The following is a 20,391-nucleotide window of genomic DNA, read 5'->3' on the forward strand; positions in this document are numbered from 1 at the left end:
TAAAAGGCAGCCTTTGAATATTTGCTCCCCTGCTCTTTAAATGCTAAAGTTCACTAAAACTCCAGTGATTTATGTATAGATCTGGACTGCCAACACCTGGCAGATGAAGAAGCTTGCTCAAGCTTCAGTCATAAACAGCAAGCATACAATTTAATTTTAATGTGCTCGTTAGTCGTAGCACATTTCAGATATAATTGTGAACGCAAGACAAAATTATAGCAAAAAAGACAATTTTAATGCAGCTGTAGAAAAAAAAAGGTTATATGAAGAGTCATATAATGGTGCCACATTGTCAGCAACAGAACAGGGGCACATTCTGGGTCTGTGCTGTTTACATGCCAATATTGTACACATAGATTCTCATATGGTGTCAGCTGTCAGTTACTTCTGCAAATTAACTGCCAAAAATGGAGACGAACAGAATCACTTAGTGTGCTGGTAACCACGGGTTACCTTTCATATGCTTAAAGATAAAACTGCTGTATGAAATCTGGGGAGAATAATTAGGAAGAACAAAACAGAAAGTTACCAACTGAAAAGAAAGGGGGGGGCGGTGTTGAGGGAGAAGGCATTCTACAATATGAAATAACAACCAAGAGCGCTTATAAATAAGTAGAAGATGTTATATCACGGAATGCCTCATAACTTTTAAGCAAAGTATTACAGTACAAACATTTTAAAGGCTTTCTTTCTTTTTTTTATCAATGTTTAGGAAATACAGTACAAGTTTTTATTTTCTTCAATTCTCCCACCCCAAACAGATTTAACCCTTTGAGCACTGAGTTGATTTTGAATTTTCTCTTTTGATTTTTTTTTAAAATCCATTTTACTAATAAATACCTTTAAAATTTGTGTTGTGCAAAATAGACACAATGCACGCCAGTCCGTGGCTTCTGTTATCAGAATGTTTTTTTTTTAAAAAGGTAGCAAACAACTAATAAATATGTATAATTTAAACATGAACCTCTATCAATATAGATGTACTGTATAGCAAAACAAAAAGAACAACAACCATACTTTGCTTCAAGAATAATGTTTCTGAATACTTTATAAATGCTATCTGTTGTATCTTTCATATAATTTACATTGTTTGGATGTTAAAAGAAAACCCCTTGACCTAGAAAAGAAATATACATTATTATTTTATATATATTTATATATATATTTATATATTTATAGGTACCACTTATACTTGAAAGAGCATATTAGGTACGATAAAAATGTTGGAGGAGGAGACGAAATGGCATTGTCCATGATCACATTTTCCATTAGAAGATCTTTAAATCTGTACAATATATACCAACTACGTTTCAATGTGAAAATGTATTTCGAAATTTCATGGTGGGCTCCATCCCTACTCATACATGGAGGTCCATCATTCGAGTCCAGAAAAGGGTATATCCAAAGGGCAGCATCTTATGGACTTTGATGGGTGTGGTAACTCACATATATGGGATACCTCCTGAAGAAATAAAAGTAGCTTTTCCTGCAGGACAATCATGCACACACCACAGGAAGCTACACTGTGAGAGCGATGGGTCCATGTGAACTCTAGGAACACAACAGAAATATGATCAGCCTGGGATATTGGAAGTGCCGAAGCAAGGCATCAGGTCCCAAAATATGAGTGGTCTGGGATATCACAGTATGCTCAGAAAGCCAGTTGTTGAGGTGACATCAGAACAGGTTACCATTCTATGCAACAGCTGCAGGAAAGCTCACATTGGAGAAACTTGCCTACATTCTCCATGTGATTTCCCTTCAAAACATGTTAAAGAAGCCTAAGCAGACAGACACATTGGCTGATAGCAATCCTTGTTTGCATCCAGTTTGTGTGTGTGTGTGTGCGTGTGAAGACAAAATGTGCAGCTTGAAATTGCATTGCATTGACAGTGCCTGTCGTTTAAGCTTTTTTAAAAATAAACACTTATGTATAAACTATTTTTCCCTTTCCTCCAATTGCACTTCTATCAGAATCCAACTGTGCAATTCTTCTTTCCAATTGCAAATTTTGCCTCCAGCTACAAAAATAGAACCAAAAAAAAAAACTTGTTCACACCTTTCTTAAGAGTTGGCTGGAAGGGGACTTTTAATAAAGAAAACGTAGCCATATATATAGATGTATTTTTTAAAAAAGGAAATCCAAATTAATGCAAAAGTGCTTCAAAGTACTCAGAGGGCTAAAGATTTACAGGGTGAGAATTGCTGGCACACTTAAGTCACCATGAAAAAAGTGCACCAGAACTTGTTCATAAATGCTTAATTAAACTGTTTTGTTAATGCATGCAGCTCATGGCATCAGAAGGATGCACATCAAATAAAACCCCAATTTACACAAAGTTCCAAACACTTACCACTGCATTTTTACCTTCATATTTTACCAGTAACAACAGCTGATTATGCACCTCTATTAAATACTGTACAGTTATACAAAAAGGGAGAGAAAGAGTTCAGGCCAGAGTGACACCCCTAAGTTAAAATAAGAATTATGTGCCAAGAACAGAAAACAAGCAGCTTTAAGGCATTTTTGACAGTTTTCCTCAAAGCCACATACAGTTGTTGCTGTGGTCATTTTTTTGTGTCCGAAAGTAAATGCTACTGTTTTTCTAATTCACAAACATACAGAAGATGGTCTTCTGGAGATTTCCCGTGTGTTTTACTGAGATGGAGCTTAACCGCATGTTTGCTTGCAAAAGTCCTATTGCAAAGTTTACACTGGTACGAGGTCCCCACTTCTTCCTCTGGTGAAGGTGCCAAGAGTTTTTCAGAGGGTGACTTTGTTTGTGCTATCTGATTGCTGAGCTGTTCACTGGACAGTTTAGACAAGTCTCGTAGCCTGAAACCTAAATGTGATTCAAGGTGACTGATGTACGTCGAAGGAGTTCTGATTTGTGAAGCACAGTCATTACAAAAAAACACCGGGTGCCCAGTGTCCAAATTTTTAAGGAACTTCGTCCCCCCTGTCCTTCGCAGCTGGTATTTCACATTGGCCAACCAGTGGCTAATGGTAGTCATTGAAAGGCCCGTAAACCGGGAAATGTGCATTCTCTCCTGCGGGCTCAAGTCTGACATGATGTATTTCCCCTCCGACGTTTGCCGCAAACTGGCAGCAAACTGGGCCTGCAGAATGAGCAAGTGTTGTGGGTTCCAGTTGGACTGGCGTCCCTTCCTTTTCTGCGCTGGGGTTGTCTCTTCGGGTTCCTCGATTGTAGTCCCGTCAATGTCAGACTTCTCCGAGATGCTGGAAGGTGTGGACGATTTTGATGTGTGACTTTCTGTCAGGTTCTTCAGCATATCAGAGATATCTGACAAGGCATTCTCGCGTAGCGGCGAGTTTGACATGAATGACACAACTGCAGATGTCTTTGCCGTTGTCACTGTAGATGAAGAGGCTGCCGAAGACGCCGACGTGGATGACAAAAGCGCTGAACCCAAAGAGCAGCTTTTGTCACTCTTGCCTTTCGTCAAATCGATGGGCTGGTCATTGTTGACATGATAAAAATAACGGTCTAAGTGGTCTGGCTTTTTGGACTGCAAAGGTGGGGTCGCCACTGCAGCCTTCTCTGCTAGGCTGTTGCTCATTTTAAACAGCATACTCATGGGGTCTAGAGCTGGCAGGGAGGGCTTAGCTGCCTTCCCTAGGTGAATATTCATGACAGACTGTAATGCACTTAATGGATTTACAAAAGGTTGCTCTGGAGGGTGATCAGTTATGATAGCTGTGCTACTACTCAAAGTACTGGAGATTGCCTTGACAAGCTCCTTGCCATTCTCTACTGGTTCTCCTGTTGGGCTGTCTTTACAGTTCTCCCTCTGAGAAACAGGACTATTTTGTTGGCTTTTGAACCCAACGTCGTTGGAGGTGTCCATCTTGAGGGGCTCACTAACTTCACTGCTGGACGGCGACGGTGTTGCTCTCTTCATGGGCGAAAGCTTCCCACCTTCGGGCTCCTTCATATTTTCTTCAACTTTGTTCACTTTCTCAGTGACTTTCTTGACCAACTCTTCCATTGCATGGAAATTTGTTTTGGGCACAGGGGATGTTTGGCTGCTTGGCGGTGAAACAAGAGGCTGGCTTTTGGTTGGTGACACTATTTCGGCATTTCCAAACACAGGCTTTAAGGGGGTACTCTTCCCCGATGAACCCAGGGACAGCTTCATCATATTAGGAAGCTGGTAAGCGGCATGAATACTGGGATACCCACCCCAACTTGGCGTACCATTCTGGGCCTTGTTGATCGCTGACGTGACTGTATTTTCTAAAGACTTCAAAATATCCAGTCCCCCTTTTGGACTCTCTTCCAAGTCATTTTCAGTCAAATAATGATATTTGGAGGAGATGTCGTATTTTTCTTCATCCTCACTTGTTTTTTCCTTGTCTTTCATCTTATCATCAGCAATTACTCTATCCTTGTCGACTTCTTTCTTTATTTCAATGTTTAATTTGGGGGAGATGCTAGATGGTGTGTTGGAAGGCGATGTGAAGGTTGTTGCTGCAAGAGGTACAGACTGCACTTTTTCATCGAGCAATGCAGTAATGGTTGGTGTGACAGGAGCTTCTATGATAGGCTTCCCTTTCTTCATCGCAGAGTTGGTGACTTTAATGAAGTGTCCTGTCACCATCATGTGGGCAGTAAGTTCCTGCAAAGTGTCATGGGAACTTCCACATTCCATACACTTGAGAATTTGAGACTTCCTTGCTTCAAAATGCCAGGCATAGCTGGCGCCGTTCTGGTGCCCATAGCGATTATTCGGCGTGATATAAGGATTGGAATTCTTTTGAAGCGCGTCGTTGGCGTCGGAGACAACTGCTTTCGGTGTCCCACCAGTGGAGTCTGGAGAACTTGGAAGTTCTAACTCCAGCGAGGTTTTCTTTCTAGTGGCTGGGATAATTTTTGCTGCTACAGGAGTTACGGGTTCCTTCAGAGGCACTTTCTGGTAATGTTTTGTTTTGATCATATGAACACTCAAGTCCTGAAGTGATTCAAATGAATGGCCACAGTACATACACTTTAACACTTTCTGGGCATCTTCTTTGCCTTCCATTTCAAGTAAAGAGCGTTTACGAGGCTTGGACCATCTTTTAGGGTTATTGTTATCCGTTTCATGGTTGTCGTCCCGATAATGTCCCGTTTCGTTCATGTGCACCGTTAATTCGACTAAAGTGTCATAGGCAGCGCTGCAGTCTTTACAGCGGAATTTACTGGCTCCAGTAAATATAGAACCATAAAGCTTGCTGCTTTGTCTGTACAACTGAACTGTGCTAAAAAGGCTGGGCTCGGGCAGGATTCTGTTCTGGGAAACCTGCTGGAGTGTTTTGGCCATGGCAGTCTGATGCCAGTCAAAGCTGCTACTCCCGCAGCTGCTGCTGCTACTGCTGCTGCTGCTGCTGCTCCCATTGTTTTTTTCCGAGGTGGGCTGGTGGAGGTTCAGATTGAGATTGGACCAGTATGAGTTGGAAAGGAAGTTATTGTAGACGGCTTTCATTTGTTCCAAACTGTCTGACACAACCGACTCATCCAGCTGTATCGAGACCTCTTTGCTCTCCTCCTCGTTCTTGATGGAGCTGCTCTCAAAGTCAGCCATTCGGTCGCTTGTCTCGCTGATGTGTGACTCGCTGTCCATTTCATGGCTTGAAAATTCAGCAGCTGGAGAGTTTTGATAGCTCTGGCAGTTCTTAGTGAAGTCTTTCTCCGGACAGGCGTATTTCGCAGAGGGTTCTCCATCCGCCACATTCTCTTCGGGTTCTAGATCATCTTCTGCCATCGCAGCTGCCTTCAGTTCATCCGAAACGTAAGCTACAAGAAAGAAGAAAGAAAACCAGGGTTAGTGATGGCTGGCCTCAGTTTATATCAGCAGTTGGCATGTTTCGATCAAAGAACTACATTTATTTATTAAAATTAAACAGTTAAAATTTAGCATTTCTTCCCAGTAAGAAGAAGAGGGGGGAAAATCTGCTCTTCAAACATAATTTGCCACCTTATTCTTCTCAAGGGGCAACAGCTTGAAATTAAAACTAAATTTGAAATTAATGAAGCACATTCTGGAGGTGGCATTCATTTCTAAAGTAATAAATTACTCGTATCAACCTCAGAGACAGCAGTTCCTGTCTGTCAATTAATATGTCTTATGCTTCTCCTACCCCTAATGTATTTCTTAACAGACAGATTCACAATTTAAATTAAGCCAGATTTTTTTTACTCATTACATTTTTGAGAACCAATCTTTAATAAAACACAGAAACATCAATAAAAAAAAAAACCACAGACAAACAACAAGGAAATACTTCCTCAATTACAAGAAAATTAAAAGCTTATATTTGCATATTGGGGCTGCTCAGAAAGGTGGGCATTACTCTAAGCAGCAGCTTAATCTCAGAAGATATGTTTATAAACATGAATGGTTATGCAATTTCCCCCTCTTATGACACAATATTCCATGGGTGAGAATATTTTTCTCTCTTTCTGACCCAAAAAACCCCAAACTCTCTGTGTTCTGGTGGTAATAATGAGCTAATGTTCAGATGAGCTAAATTTGAAAGGACTGGCTAAATGTCTCAGTGGTTTAGATAGAGTTGGGAGTTCAATTCCCTACAAAGCCTTCTGGGTGAACAACCAACCTATTTGGCCTTGGGCAAGCTGCACAGTCCCAAGATACACCCAAAAGACAGGAATGGTAAACCACTTTTGAATACTGTGTACCTAGAAAATCCTGGAAAGGTCACCATGTTAGAAAATTGATTTGATGGTATGTTGCTATTCTTGATGATGGTGGTGGTTTTAAAAGGCAATGTATAAGAAATGGAAGGTGGGGCAGATCACCAAGGAAGAATCTGAGTGACCAATGGAGAGAAAAAAAAGTATTCTTCAAGCATTCTCTGGGTGGTTTACAATTCAGTCATGCAGGCAACACATTGCCCCCACCAGCAAGCAGGGTACTCAGTCTCCTGATCCCCGAAGGATGATCAGCCCTGAGCCAGCTTGATTTGTGAGCAGAGTTTTGGCTACAGTACTGCAGCTTAACCCCTGCACCACAAGACTCATTAGAGAGAAGGTTGGAAAGGCTAAATCCCAAAAATAAGCTTAGACTAGTAAAGAGTAAAAAGATTTTTTTAATCAGCTGTGCAAATGCAAGAGGAAGAACAAGGAAACTGTGTGGAAAGGATGGAGATTTTTTTTAATGGACGACAGAGAAAAGGCAAAGCTGCTGAATGCCTACTTTGTCTCTGTCTTCTGCAGCCAGGTAGGAAGGGACGAAAGGAGCTTGTGAGGGGGCTGCTGCTCAGGATACACAAAGGGATGACACAAGAATGCCTAATGACTTCACATGAATCCACGTCTCCAGGGCCAGATGATCTGCCTCCAATAGGAACTTGCATAACTTCAGAGCCTCTGTCTATAATCGTTAAGAATTCTTGGGGAACATGTGAGGTTCTTGAGATGCGTTCACCTATGGTTCCTCGTCATCCTGGAGAGAAGCGTCAAGCGGGTTCTGTTTAGACCCTGCATTGTGTAATATTCCTATTAATGTATTGGATGAGGGTATAGGTGGGATGCTAGATAACACCAAACTTTGAGGGGCAGCTAGTACTCAGAGGACAGAATCAGAATTCGAGATGTCTTTGATAGACTGGAGAAATGGACCTAAAGAAATGAAATGAGATTTAACAAGGAAAACAAAATCCTGCACTTAGATGGGGAAAAAAGAGAAAAAGATGTACAAATATAAGGCAGCTGGCTCAGCAGCTGTACTTGTGAAAAGGATCTAGATATCTTGGTGGACCAAATGCTAAACATGAATCAACACTGTGACATTGCAGGGGGGAGGACAGCCAATGCTTTACTTGGGAGACTTAAATCCAACTCCTTTTCATTTTGTGGATTAATCTCCACATAGGAAAAAGTTGTGGTGTGTGTGAGAGAGAGAAGAGGAGGAATCAATACGACAATCCTGTCCCAAGAGAAGTCCAACATCCCTTTTACTCACACTATGAAATGGCCAATTATGATGGTGAAGGCTTCACAAAACAAAGGATGAAAAACAGAACACGGACAAGCTCAGAAAAAAAATTGGTATGCTGCATTTATTCTTTCAGGCTAAATATATACAAGATCTTCCAGTGGACATTACAAATGTCAAAGTGTTTGCTCTTTAGACTACTTTGTCAATATTTATTCACCATAAGCTACACAGGTACCCAACAGAGATCCTGTACTGAACTATACTCAAAAAGCAATAGACAGGTGGTCTAACCTAAAGTATTACAGATATTTTCTCCTCCAGTTTTTTCAAAACAAGTAAATGTACATCAGTGTGCCTCACTTATGCATTTCCTGTCCAGAGTATATTCTTTTGCGTTGTGTCCATTTTTTCCTCCTTTTCACAGACTGTAATTATTTCCTCCTCCCTTTTTCTACACACAACTCTCTCCCAAACTTTAGAGCCTCACAACTCTGTGGTTAAACTGCAGTACTGCCGCTAAAACTCTGCTCATGACCCAGGGTTCAATCTCAGGTAGCCGGCTTGAAGTTGACTCAGCTTCCCATCCTTCTGAGGTCAGTAAATTGAGTTCCCAGCTCACTTGAGTTGGGGGGGGGAGCAATGTGTAGTCTGCATAATTAAACTGTAAACTGTCCAGAGAATGCTTTTAAGCACCTTAGGGCAGTATATAAGCAGCACACTTTTTCATTTACTTTATTCCCTTAAAAAAACTGTAAAGTACAGCAGGCTAAGAAAGAGCTGCTAGCTACCTAGTAAGCTTCATGATTCAGTGAAGACTAGGACCTAAATCTCTAAAGATCCAGCCAAGATTTGCAGCCACTACATCACAATGGAGCAATCATACTGCAGTGTTTGTTATTGTTGTTTATCATGCAGTGGGGGGAAATGTGTACAGTTGGAAACTGATAGATGTGCACCTGGAGCAACACAGAAACAAATTAGGTTATGTTACCTGGTTACAAAGGATTCAAATGATGGCCAGTGCTATTTAACACAAATTATGTAAGGGTTAGGAAGTGCTCAATTTCTATTGTTAAATCAAAGTGCAAGCAAATTTCATGCAAATTCTTTTTTTCAACCAGAACCTTCTCCTCTTCACTTTTCCTGGTACTGAAAGTCTATAGACCCTCTTGACTGCAGAGTCACACACATACTAAAGCAGGCAGTCAGCCTGAAGATCTGTGTCTGGCTTTGTTATTTTGCAGTGGTTGTGGTAGTGGGGAGGCATCTACCAGTACATTTGTGCAGCTCAAAAATCTTCCTTCTAAAAAAATGCTTGTTCCTTTGCTCCCTTGGCCCAAGGCAGAAGGCACAAGGTGGGGGAAGGAGAGGGATAAGAGAAGTACAGTAAATCCAACAAAGAACTTGAGATCCATTTAAGTTGACCTAGAGAAGAAGCACTGTAAAAACTGTTTTCTTTCTTAATTGATTGATTGATTGGTTATTTTGGCTGACCAGCTTTTATGCCTCTTATTTTGTAGGTGCATTGTGTTTGTCTTCTCCCTCCCCATAATGTTGTTGCCTAGTCCTGTACGACTGCTTCTGGATGAAGGGTTGTTTATCAATAAAAATAAACAAACGAACCAATAAATCCAATGGATATATGAGGCAGGGAAGACCTTGAGGCCTGTAAAATGCATCACTTTTAAAGTGTGGCTTTTCATGGGCCCAAAAGTGGTTTTCAAACCTCAGAACAACGACGACGACAACAAAATTGCTGCCATTTCTATAGCCAATTGACACAGAATCATAGGGAGAAGGGAAGCTGCCTTATTCCAAGTTAGATCTCTGCTTCATCTCAACAGTTTGGAAATAATGTGGTAGAATGAAGACATCAACACATTTAAGCCCACAGATTCTCCCATCAAACTGTGAGAGAGGCATGGTTTTATCTAATTTGATTATGCACATGTGATTCCCTTGCATGTAGCACAGGCAATTCTGCAGGGCTTCTCATGAATACCTCCCCGGTCTGGGAGGCCCTGGAAATCCAAAGGTTGGAACGCAGGCCGTTCCAGAGAACTGTGGAAAGCAGCAGCTGCTCTCTGGGTTGGTGAATTTCAGTCAGGAATTATAGCATGAGTTTGCCACCTAACAGCTTGAGCATATATAGCAGTCAACTCATCCCCTCAAGATATGGGCAGCTTCTTCTCTTAGCTGGAGGTAAACTCCAAGCACCATCAAACCAAATGGTCTAGATGAGTAATGCCAACACTGGATTGATGATAATGTGGGATGAATATGATAATAATACCATTTTTGTGGCCCCAGAGTCCCCTTTCAACACCCCTCCCCCCCAACAAGGAAAACTGCATCACCACTGGACACAAACTTCCTGTATAACAAGGCACACCTCTACACTTTCTTAAAACAAAAAGTAAAACATTCTTTCACATATTGCTTTCACTTATGAGCCTGGTAAGGCTCACTGTGGTTCTGCAGGTCATGCCAAATGGATCCAGATTCTCCCAGGTTTCATACCCAGGTCTACATTAGGGATATGCTCTTCAACACTGAGAATGGTGAAGAATTTTCTGATTCTCTTGATAGAGGGTCTCTCTTTTTTTTGTGCATTGGTGAGGGCACAGTTTTCCACAAAACTCGGCAATGTTTGTGCCAACTCTGTGCAAAAGGGCCATTTGCGCCATTTGTGCAAACTGCACAAATGGTCCAAAAAACAGGATTATTATGAGTTTATTTAAGAATCTGGAAAGATAAATGATTTGTTTACATCTTTCTTAGCAATACATCAGGCCTTCAGTGCTTGATGTGTTGGTGTTTTTCCACTCCAAGAGAAAGGCTACTTGGCACATCTTTACACAACTTGCAAACAACCAAGAAGGGGAGACCTCTTTGTCCTGCTCTCCACTGGGGGGAGGGGGGGAAATTCACAGAGCCTTAAAATTCCATGTCGACATGTCCCATTACATTGAGGCAGCCCACACTGTTGAGAACAAAGAATTTAGCCAGTATTCTTTCCAGGCCTAATCTTCGCTGACTAGCAAAGATTTTCCAGGATTTCCGAGAGGGGAATATTTCCATCGTTCTTATGACTGAAAAACGGAACTTTAGCTTTCTGAACCATAGCCCTTCCCCGTACATATCAGGCAGACCAGATGCTGCAGTTGCTGATGAGCATCACACCGGCTCTAGTTTCAGAAATTTGTTCTCCACACTGAGCATGCTAAAGATTCTCAGCAAAGAATTATACTGACATTTAGTACAATGGATGATAAGAAGAAAAGTGCTTTTTGCTACACTACAGCAGGTACCGTCTCCAGGACACGGGACTCTGCAAATCTACATTAAGCAGCTAATTTCCCTACTCCTGATCTCCTATGCTTCTTTGCTTTTGATGTATTCAAGAGAGCAAGCAAATCCAAATTCTCATGCTTGAGAACCATCCTGGTTCAGAAAGCTCAGGGCCCACTTTCTGTCTCTCTCACACACATCTCTCTCTCTTTCTGTGTAACACATCATTTGATCTCTAATCACTCAAAAACATGCAGCTGAACATTTAAACTGCACCCAGTGAGAAGATCATGATGTGAGGTGATGCTAAGGGGATGCAGAAGTTCTTTCAAGAATCCCTGATCAGTGGTTGCAAAGGGCGAATGTTTTCGCCTCTCAGGTTTTTTGAATGGGCAACCAACTGCACACAAGTAAGAGCGTGTGAGAGAGGGTGCACATGTTTTTGTGATGGCCGATGGGGCCTAAATACAACCTGATCTGCCTTCCACTTTTGACTTCTGAATGACAGAATATATCCCCTTCAGCCTTGACATATGAAGGCCACTTGAAAGGTCTCAGGACCAGGGATGGGGAAAGCTATGAAGCTTCCCATCCCTGATATCCATGTGTTGGCGACAGAGCGATGTACACATGCAGCTCTCGCCATACCCCTGCTAGATAAAACCTTATCAGAGGTTAACCTGCAGTGTTCCAATTGAACTATCACAGAGAAATAAATCATATCCTGGGATCTTATCAAATTCATGGAGATCATGATTGTAGGATCTTTCCCTTCAGGCCAGCTTTTCCTTCATGACTGGTAATCTGGGAGGGATTTTTAAATGGATTGTTGCGCTACGCTGTTTTAAGTAGTGTCGTGGCGCAGTGGTTAAACTGCTGTCCTGCAGCCCAAACTGTGCTCCCTGTTCAATCCCAGGGAGTCGACTCGAGGTTGGCTCAGCCTTCTATCCTTCCAAAGTGGGTAAAATGAATACCCAGTTTGCTGGGGGTGGGGGAGGGCAATGTGTAGCCTGCATAATGAACTTGTAAACCCCCAGAGAGTGCTTTAAGCGCTATGGGGCGGTATATAAGCAGCACCCTTTGCTGTTTTTAAAAATGTGTTTTAATTTTGATTTGTATTCACCATTTTTAATATAGGTAAAGTTAAAGGTTCCCCTTGACAGTTTTGTCCAGTTGTGTCCGACTCTAGAGGGTGGTGCTCATTTCCATTTCCAACCCATTGAGCTAGCGCTCGTTCAAAGACAATCTTCTGTGGTCACATGGCCAGCGCGACTAGACACGGAATGCTGTTACCTTCCCACCGAGGTGGTGCCTATTTATCTACTTGCATTTGCAAGCTTTTGAACCACTAGGTTGGCGGGAGCTGGGACAAGCGACGGGAGCTCACTCTGTCACGTGGATTCAATCTTACAACTGCAGGTCTTCTGACCCTGCAGCACAGAGGCTTCTGCGGTTTAGCCCGCAGCGCCACCATGTCCCTTATACTGTATTATATTTTTAATATAATACTTGTTTAATTCTTTTTAAAATATTTGGATATTTACTATTTTTAGCTTTTGAATATTGTCATTTTAATGATGTGAGCCATACTGTATCATTTCCCACAGGGGAAAATCTGGACGTCCCTAATAAAGCTTCTGGTGAATAGATTGTTTATGGATGAACCATAGATTTGTTTCCTTTACACATCTGCAAAGAATTTATGTATGGTCTCAGAAGACATTGTACCTTGTTATATTTATTTTGAATCTTCATTCCTGGATACCATGTACAGTATAAATCTTGTCTTAAAAGTTCAAACATAAATCCTTTTCTTCTTTAAAAAGGTTTATTTAGCAAGCAAACAACTGAGTAACTAACTGAAAGCCTAAAGATAAATGTAAAATATTCTTGGAATATATGTAAAAATTATATGAGTCCATACTTTCAAAATCACAGCCTTCTATTACATACAGTATTTCTCAAGTTCATATGTGTTAATAATACTTTTTCTATGACAGAAAAGAAACCTTGGCTCTATTAAAATAGGAGTTTCTGTTTAGGTATCATATAGGTGAAGCCCACTTATTTAAAAATACAAAGAAAACAAGTTCTCTATAGCAGGGGTCCCTGACCCCCAGTCGGGTGCCGGTCCGTGGCCTGAGTCGGACCAGGCTGTGGAGACAGACCTCCCGCCCCACCCCCTGCACGCACTCACCCCACACAGCTGATTTGCGCATGCACGTGCACTCCAGCACACCCACGTGAGCACTGCACTGCCATTTGCGGGTGCGCATGAGTGCGCCCACCCACATAAGCGCACCACCATTTGTGCATGTCCTCTTGTTCACGCACGCGCACAACTGTGGGGGATGTCTCACCTTGCCCTACTCTATAGTAAAAAAGTATTTCTTATAATGCTCATTCAGTCACTTAAAAACAAACCCTGTTGTTATTTAACAATTCTGTCAAAGCATAAGCAAGAACACTTTGCAAAGAAGTCAGATGCATTAGATATTTCTCACCCAATATTTTTCCCAGCAGAGATGTCTCCCCTGTTTGTAAAAAGTGGGTGGTTGTGTGTTTTGGAGATGTCTTCCTAAACATGAGGGAAATCTCTGTTTTTATACGGTACACTCCGTGTATCTTAAACAAAACAATCATGACACTGGGTTTTGGCTTTCCCATGGGTAAGGAATGTCTACATGTCCAGATAGCTGTGTGTCAATTCAGTCAGGATATGAACCAGCTAGTAGCCGAGGTAGCTCATAGTTGGGAAAATGTCCTCATGTGGAATACTTCCTCAATACCACATTTGGGCAATATAACATATATTGAATGCCAACTTCTTGCACTTTACATGTTCTGTATTTCCCAACCAAACTCCATATTTGATTTTTCCGGCCATATCATTTTTCCAAAACCTATTATTGACACATGCCCCCTTGGCAGGAAAAATATTTACCTTTACATAATTGAAACCCATTTTCTAAGTCTTGCAGGTCAGGGAGAACTTCCAAAAGACTCATTTATTTATTTATTTATTTATTTATTTATTTATTTATTTATTTATTTATTTATTTATTTATTTATTTATTTATACCCCGCCTATCTGGTCATATTGACCACTCTAGGCAGCTTACAACACACAAAGGAAACAAATATATAAAAACAATATCTAAATAAAAGGAAGTTTGTAGATAATTAAAAAATTGATAAGATGGAGAAAGAGAACATAGTATTGAAAGAAAGGGAAGAGGTCAGGGATTAACTAGGAGGGGAAGGCCTGCCTGAACATCCATGTTTTCAGTTGTTTCTTAAAAGTACCCAGCGAGGGAGCCGCGCGAATCTCAGGAGGGAGATTGTTCCAGAGGCGAGGAGCCACCGCCGCGAAGGCCCGGTTTCTTGTTTTTTCCCTCCGGGCCTCCCTTGGCGTCAGGCTCCTCAGCCTCACCTCCTGACTCGCACAAGTGACACGGGTAGAACTGGGTGGGAGTAAGCGTTCCGCCAGGTATCGAGGCCCTAAACTGTTTAGGGCTTTATACATAAGCATCAGAACTTTGAAGTCAACGCGGAACCGAATGGGCAGCCAATGCAGCGCGGCCAGAATAGGAGAAATGTGATGGTATTTTCTCGCTCCACTAAGGAGTCTGGCCACCGCGTTCTGCACCACTTGGAGTTTCCGCATCAACTCATCATTTGAATATTGTCTTTTTAATGATGTGAGCCGCCTTGGGCCCCTTTTGGGGAGAAATATGGGATAGAAATGTTTTAAACAAATAAATAATAGTTGTCCATATATAGAGGACCTGAACTTTTGTAGGAGACATTGTTCGTCTTCACACAAAGAGGCCTCTCTCTAAAATGGAGGGGCATGCCTCAATGGTCAGTTTCTATATACTGATGTTAACAAGCTATCTACCTCAGAATGCTTCTGAGTGAGATACTTTTCTTCTGATTTTTAGAAAAAGGGTTGCAAGGAAAACCATTAAAAGAATGGATGCACATGAACAACTGCTTCTGTATTATTTTCCAACAAAGAAGGGGCGTATGTATGACATTAAATTGCCAAATATTGAAAATTCTATTTTGGAGGGTAGGGACAAATTGTCGAGAAACATGCATATTTCTAAGCTTCAAAAGAATTTGCTGTTCTTGTTGTTGATTCGTGTCTTGGGCCTAAACAAACTCATTGGCATGTCGCAGAATAATTATGGCCATATTTATTGAATCACACTGACAGAATAAAGACAGAAGTTTGGCACAGTGGCTAAACTGCAGTATTGCAGCCAAAACTCTGCTCACTGAGAATCCCAAAAATTCAGTGTGATATCCTAAGCTTTGTGGTGCAGTGGCAATCCAAAATGAGGGTGACTCCTACTTTATTTAAGGAAGAAAGCACTAGGTAGGTTGCTCCCTCCATTCTTAACAATCATTCACTTCTGCTGTACTTGCAGAATATGTGTGTCTGGTGCTTCCCAAAGGGAAAAGATCTTGGACATATTTAAACAAGTAAATTACAGGGACAGGGAATTGAAGGAGGAGCATTTTTGTGGTGTTTTTCTCTGGACAAGAAGAATCTGAAAGTCTCCAAACTTCCTTACGAAGGTTTCTCATCATGTTAAGAGAGCCTAAATGTGGGAATACTGTACTTTGCTTTTTTGCTTTCTTTTCTAAATGCCACCAAAATACATATATATGCTTACTGATACCCTCAATTTTTTTGAGGCTATATGATTTTTCTTTTTCTTCTTTTTTTAAAAAATTGTTTAGGCAAAAGCCAAACAAGTGACTGCTTACTGATTTAAGGGCTGAAACCTTGGACACACTGCTCAGATTTTGAATCAGTTTGAGGATCCTGTTCTCAGCCATCAATTTGCTTTAGCTCCCAAGAGCTGGCCCAGCAAAGAATTTGTGCTATGGGCCAGCTGATTAGAATGGGACGAATGGTGCTATGTATCATACCTTTTTCATTTCGAAAACAACATTTCACTCAGAGTTTTCACACAGACCTGCGTCTGAGGGAAGTATGGCCCAGTAAAAAAAATATCTCTCTGCAAAACTTCATTATTTTATGTCTTAGCAGTGATCTTCAGGGATGCAAACTTGCAGGAATACAAACAGAGACACATCCACATATGTTTGTCCAGAAAGAAATTCAGTATGTGTGTCACTTGCCAGCTGTGTGTAGGACAAACTCTAAGGGCAATTATGCTACACAATGACAGTGGTTTGGTACCACTTTTAGGCATTATGGCTCCATCCTACAGAATCCTGAGCTATGTCATTTGGTCTCAGGACTATTAGGTGTAGCCTGCATAATTAAATTGTAACCTACCCCAAAAGTGCTTTAAGTGCAATGAGATGGCATATAAGCAGCAAACTTTGCTTTGCTTTTAGGATGTTCCACTCAACCTTTGTGATCCCTAAGCCCTGCTTATGTTTAAGAAGCTGTTCACAGAAATGCTAGCTAATTATGTGGACGAGAACCACTTCAGCCTTACAGTTACATTCTTGGGCATGCCTAGGGAAGCACTCTGAATCTTGGGGAGGTTTGGACACTGAAAGAGGAGTAACCAGAAAAACTGTACCCTGCTAGTGAGCAACTAGCATCGTCTTTTTCATCAAAACAGGAGTAAATGTGATCACGCATTGCACACTCGTGCTACAATCATCTAATCTGTTCATGTTTCTTGCTGACGAATGTGAGATTTACTTTCCAGAGAAGCTACTCAGAGTGCCTAGAAGACCTAGGAGAGCAGAACGGCTTGCTCTACGTTGGAGAAGAGGAATCTTGAAGGGCTTCAAAATTTATTCTCAGGCTGAAACAGCAGAAATAATGAGAAAATGAAAATATTCGGTATTACTTCCGGTAATGGCAGATTCCATCTGTTCTTCCCACATTTGATTTTTTTTTAAAAATCAAATATCAAGAAATTTCCAAATTTTGGCAGAAAAAAGAATCTCTGTTTGCAACAGCAAAAATCAATAGGTACCCCTCTTTTTCCTCCCAGTCTACAGGTGCATATGTTGATAGCATGCCATATAAGCAAGGATGAAGAGCCGTTCAGAAAAAGAAGCATAGCTAAACCACAAACATAGCTAAATACACTGCGGTTCAAACACAGATTTTTACACAGTCAAAAACAGAAATAATAGTCATTTCCTCATTCTTCTTATTAGGCTGCCTTGACATGATGAGAAACCTTCATAAGGAATTTTGGAGACTTTCATATTTCTCTAGTCCAGAGGAACACCACAAAAATGCTCTTCCTTCAACCCCTTGTCCCTGTAATTTATTTGTTTAAATATCTCCAAGTATCGGACACACATATCCTGCAAGTATAGAAGACATGAATGATTGTTAAGAATGATGGGAGCAACCTACCTAGTACTTTCTTGCTTAAATAAAGTAGCAGCTATCCTCGTGTTGGACAACAAACAGATTTGTGCAAAATTTGGCATTTTTGCACAAGATATTCTTGTTAATGTCAGATCTCTGTGGGGACTCAAATAGTATTCCTCACTATTCTAAGTGACATGGAAAAATAATGAGTCAAACGAGAATTTATATTCCTAGTACTGGGCATGGATGAATTTGTTACTTTTAGTTTCTCCCTTGTTCACGTTGTAAACTTTAAATTCTTTTTATCGTGAATATTATGAAATTTGTGAACCTTAGGGAAAAATTAATTAAAATTGAAACTAGAAGGAAATTCTTATCCATATCAACTTCCATTGCAAATCTATTTGTTATTTGGTAACTTGTGTGAGGTGACCATACATGCATAAAATTACATGCACAGAGCTGTTTACATACAGAAAAAGCACATAGGTAAGATGCCAGATGATGAAGGATGATTGAAGTTGCTGTCGAAAATATCACCAGTTGCCCATCTTCAGTGCAAACTAGGGACTATGTGCTTTTGAAATACAGTTCCCATAATTCCTCATCTGGAGAAGTAATCTGAAGTCCAGAATGCTCAAGAATTCTTGATATTGTAGTCCTAAATCACAAGTATGCACATCTCTTGCGTAAATAATATATATATTATAGGCTAAATCCACTTCTAGTCTGAATTGGAACAGTCTCATTGAAATACACTTTGAAATCAACACTAAAATAAGCCCAGTTGATTTCATGGATCCCCTCTAAATGGATCTAAAACCGGATTTGTCACCAAATCTGCTTTATGAAGCAATGCCAGGAATACCGCATAGCATGACCAGCACCAGCCTGTTTTAATTATTTTGAAGAATGCTGAACACTGAAAGAAGTGTATAAGATGTGTGGCCAACTTAAAGATGTAAGCAAGTTTCAGCATCCGTGTTTGCAATACGGCTTTAACTGCTCTTAATTATTATGATTCTTCATTGAGCAAGCAGATGTTCAAAGGAAACTTCCAGTTTTTCCAGATAATCACATATGATAATCAAAGCAGTAGGCTTCTCAAGACTCTTTCACTGCTGCTGAGTTTGGAACAATGGAGCTGAAATGTGGAAGGCAATGGTCTATGTGACCCTTTGGACAGTGCTATAATGTGATCCTGCATGGAATATACGTTCTCTCCTTGACTGCACAAGCACTGGCCAATTCCCCCTTAATTTCAGCACATTCTCATTATCCCAGAAGCTAAAGCAGGCACGAGGGATGCCCATTTCTTGCTGGATTGTACCATTTCAGGCAAGAGGTGAGACTGTAGGTTGGACTGTCCCCTTAATAGAATCTGTAAACACTGAGAGCCCATATAGAAGAACCATCTCCTTAACCTGCCAGTTTTGGATGGGTAAAGAATATTTTGTGCTTGCTACTTGCCATTTCAAATGGTGGAGCCCAGTAACAGATATATCATTTGATTGTTCTTCTCAGCTGTGCTAAAAGTAGAAATTTTCTGTCTCTCACTTCCCTCTGATATTTTCATGTCATGTATTTATTATTTCCCATTATGCCTAACAACTGTCATTATGTTTCCTTTCTTGAAAAAAAATTAATATTTGCATATTTAGGCACCTGCATGGAGGCTGGAGATTTAATACTGAAACCAAGGTGGACAAAATTGTTTACAATTGCTGTTGAGTAGATATCCTTGTAATACATGACATTAAGATCACCCCAATGTTACTAGTTTTAATAGTGAAGATGACAGAGTTGTTGCATTATATTGAACACCCAACTTTTTCAGGTCAAACAACCAATAGGTTATTCATCCATGAATTTAGAAATAGTATTTCTATCTGCCTTGCGGGAATTATCAGTAACCTCTCTCTCTCTCTCTCTCTCTCTTTCCTTTTCTCTGGGTGTAGGTATGCACATACAGGTGTTAATCATGGCCTGACCGCCATATGAAAGGAGCATATAGAAATGCTCTATAAGCCAAATACTTTTATTATTACAGTGGTGCCTCGACTTACAAATGTCCTGACTTACAACCATTTTGAGTTACGACCAGCTCCGGCAGCAACATTTTGCTTCGAGTTGTGACTGGAAAAAGGCAGGGGGGAAAAGGCAGGAAATTCAAATTTATTAACTGTTGGTAGGCGAAGAGCTCTTTCGCCCCAACAGTTAGAGTGAGTGCGATCAGAGGAGGCTTTGGACTGCCTGGTAAGGTAAGGTGTTGCTTTCTGCTTTTTAAAAACTGTTCTGGGTGGGTTTTGCAGGGTGGGTTTGGGCTGGGGGGGATTATGTTTCTGTGCTGTGTTGTTGTTTTGTGTTTTGGTGATTTTTTGTTTTTGCAGCCCCAGCACCTTCCAAGGGGATTTGCTCCGCTGTTTATTTTTGATTTTGTTGTTGTTGTTTTTAACCCCCGTGCCTTTCGGTACTTGTTCTGTTTTTTTGTCTTTTGTTTTTTGCAGCCGCAGCACCTTCTGATGGGGCTTGCTCTGTTGTTGTTTTTTTAAGCCCCAGCGCCTTCAGGGCTTGCTCCGTTTTTGTTTGTTTGTTTCTATGGGGCTTGCAGTGTTTTATTTTTATTTTATTTGGGGGGGGGGTTTCTGGAACGGATTAATCCCATTCCAATGCATTTCAACGGGAAATGGTGCTTTGACTTACGACCATTTCAAGTTACGTCCATTTTCTGGAACAGATTATGGTCGTAAGTCAAGGTATCACTGTAGTTCAAAGGAAATCAAAATGGAAAAAAGGTATTATCTAAATGTCAC

At 40.9% G+C, this 20,391-nt stretch overlaps 1 protein-coding gene across 2 annotated transcripts in view; it reads right to left on the reverse strand.

Moving 5' to 3' along the window:
- Window positions 1-213: 213 nt before the first annotated feature.
- Window positions 214-20,391, reverse strand: part of TSHZ3 (teashirt zinc finger homeobox 3) — a 155,889-nt gene continuing 135,711 nt past the window's right edge. For both annotated transcript variants that reach the window (XM_072980837.2, XM_072980838.2), the window contains exon 3: window positions 214-5,798. In XM_072980837.2, the coding sequence (XP_072836938.1) occupies window positions 2,596-5,798 (3,203 nt within the window). In that variant the 3' untranslated portion in view covers window positions 214-2,595. The remainder of the gene's footprint in view (window positions 5,799-20,391) is intronic.

This window comes from Pogona vitticeps, chromosome 10, assembly GCF_051106095.1.
Source record: "Pogona vitticeps strain Pit_001003342236 chromosome 10, PviZW2.1, whole genome shotgun sequence".
Lineage (NCBI taxonomy): Eukaryota > Metazoa > Chordata > Lepidosauria > Squamata > Agamidae > Pogona > Pogona vitticeps.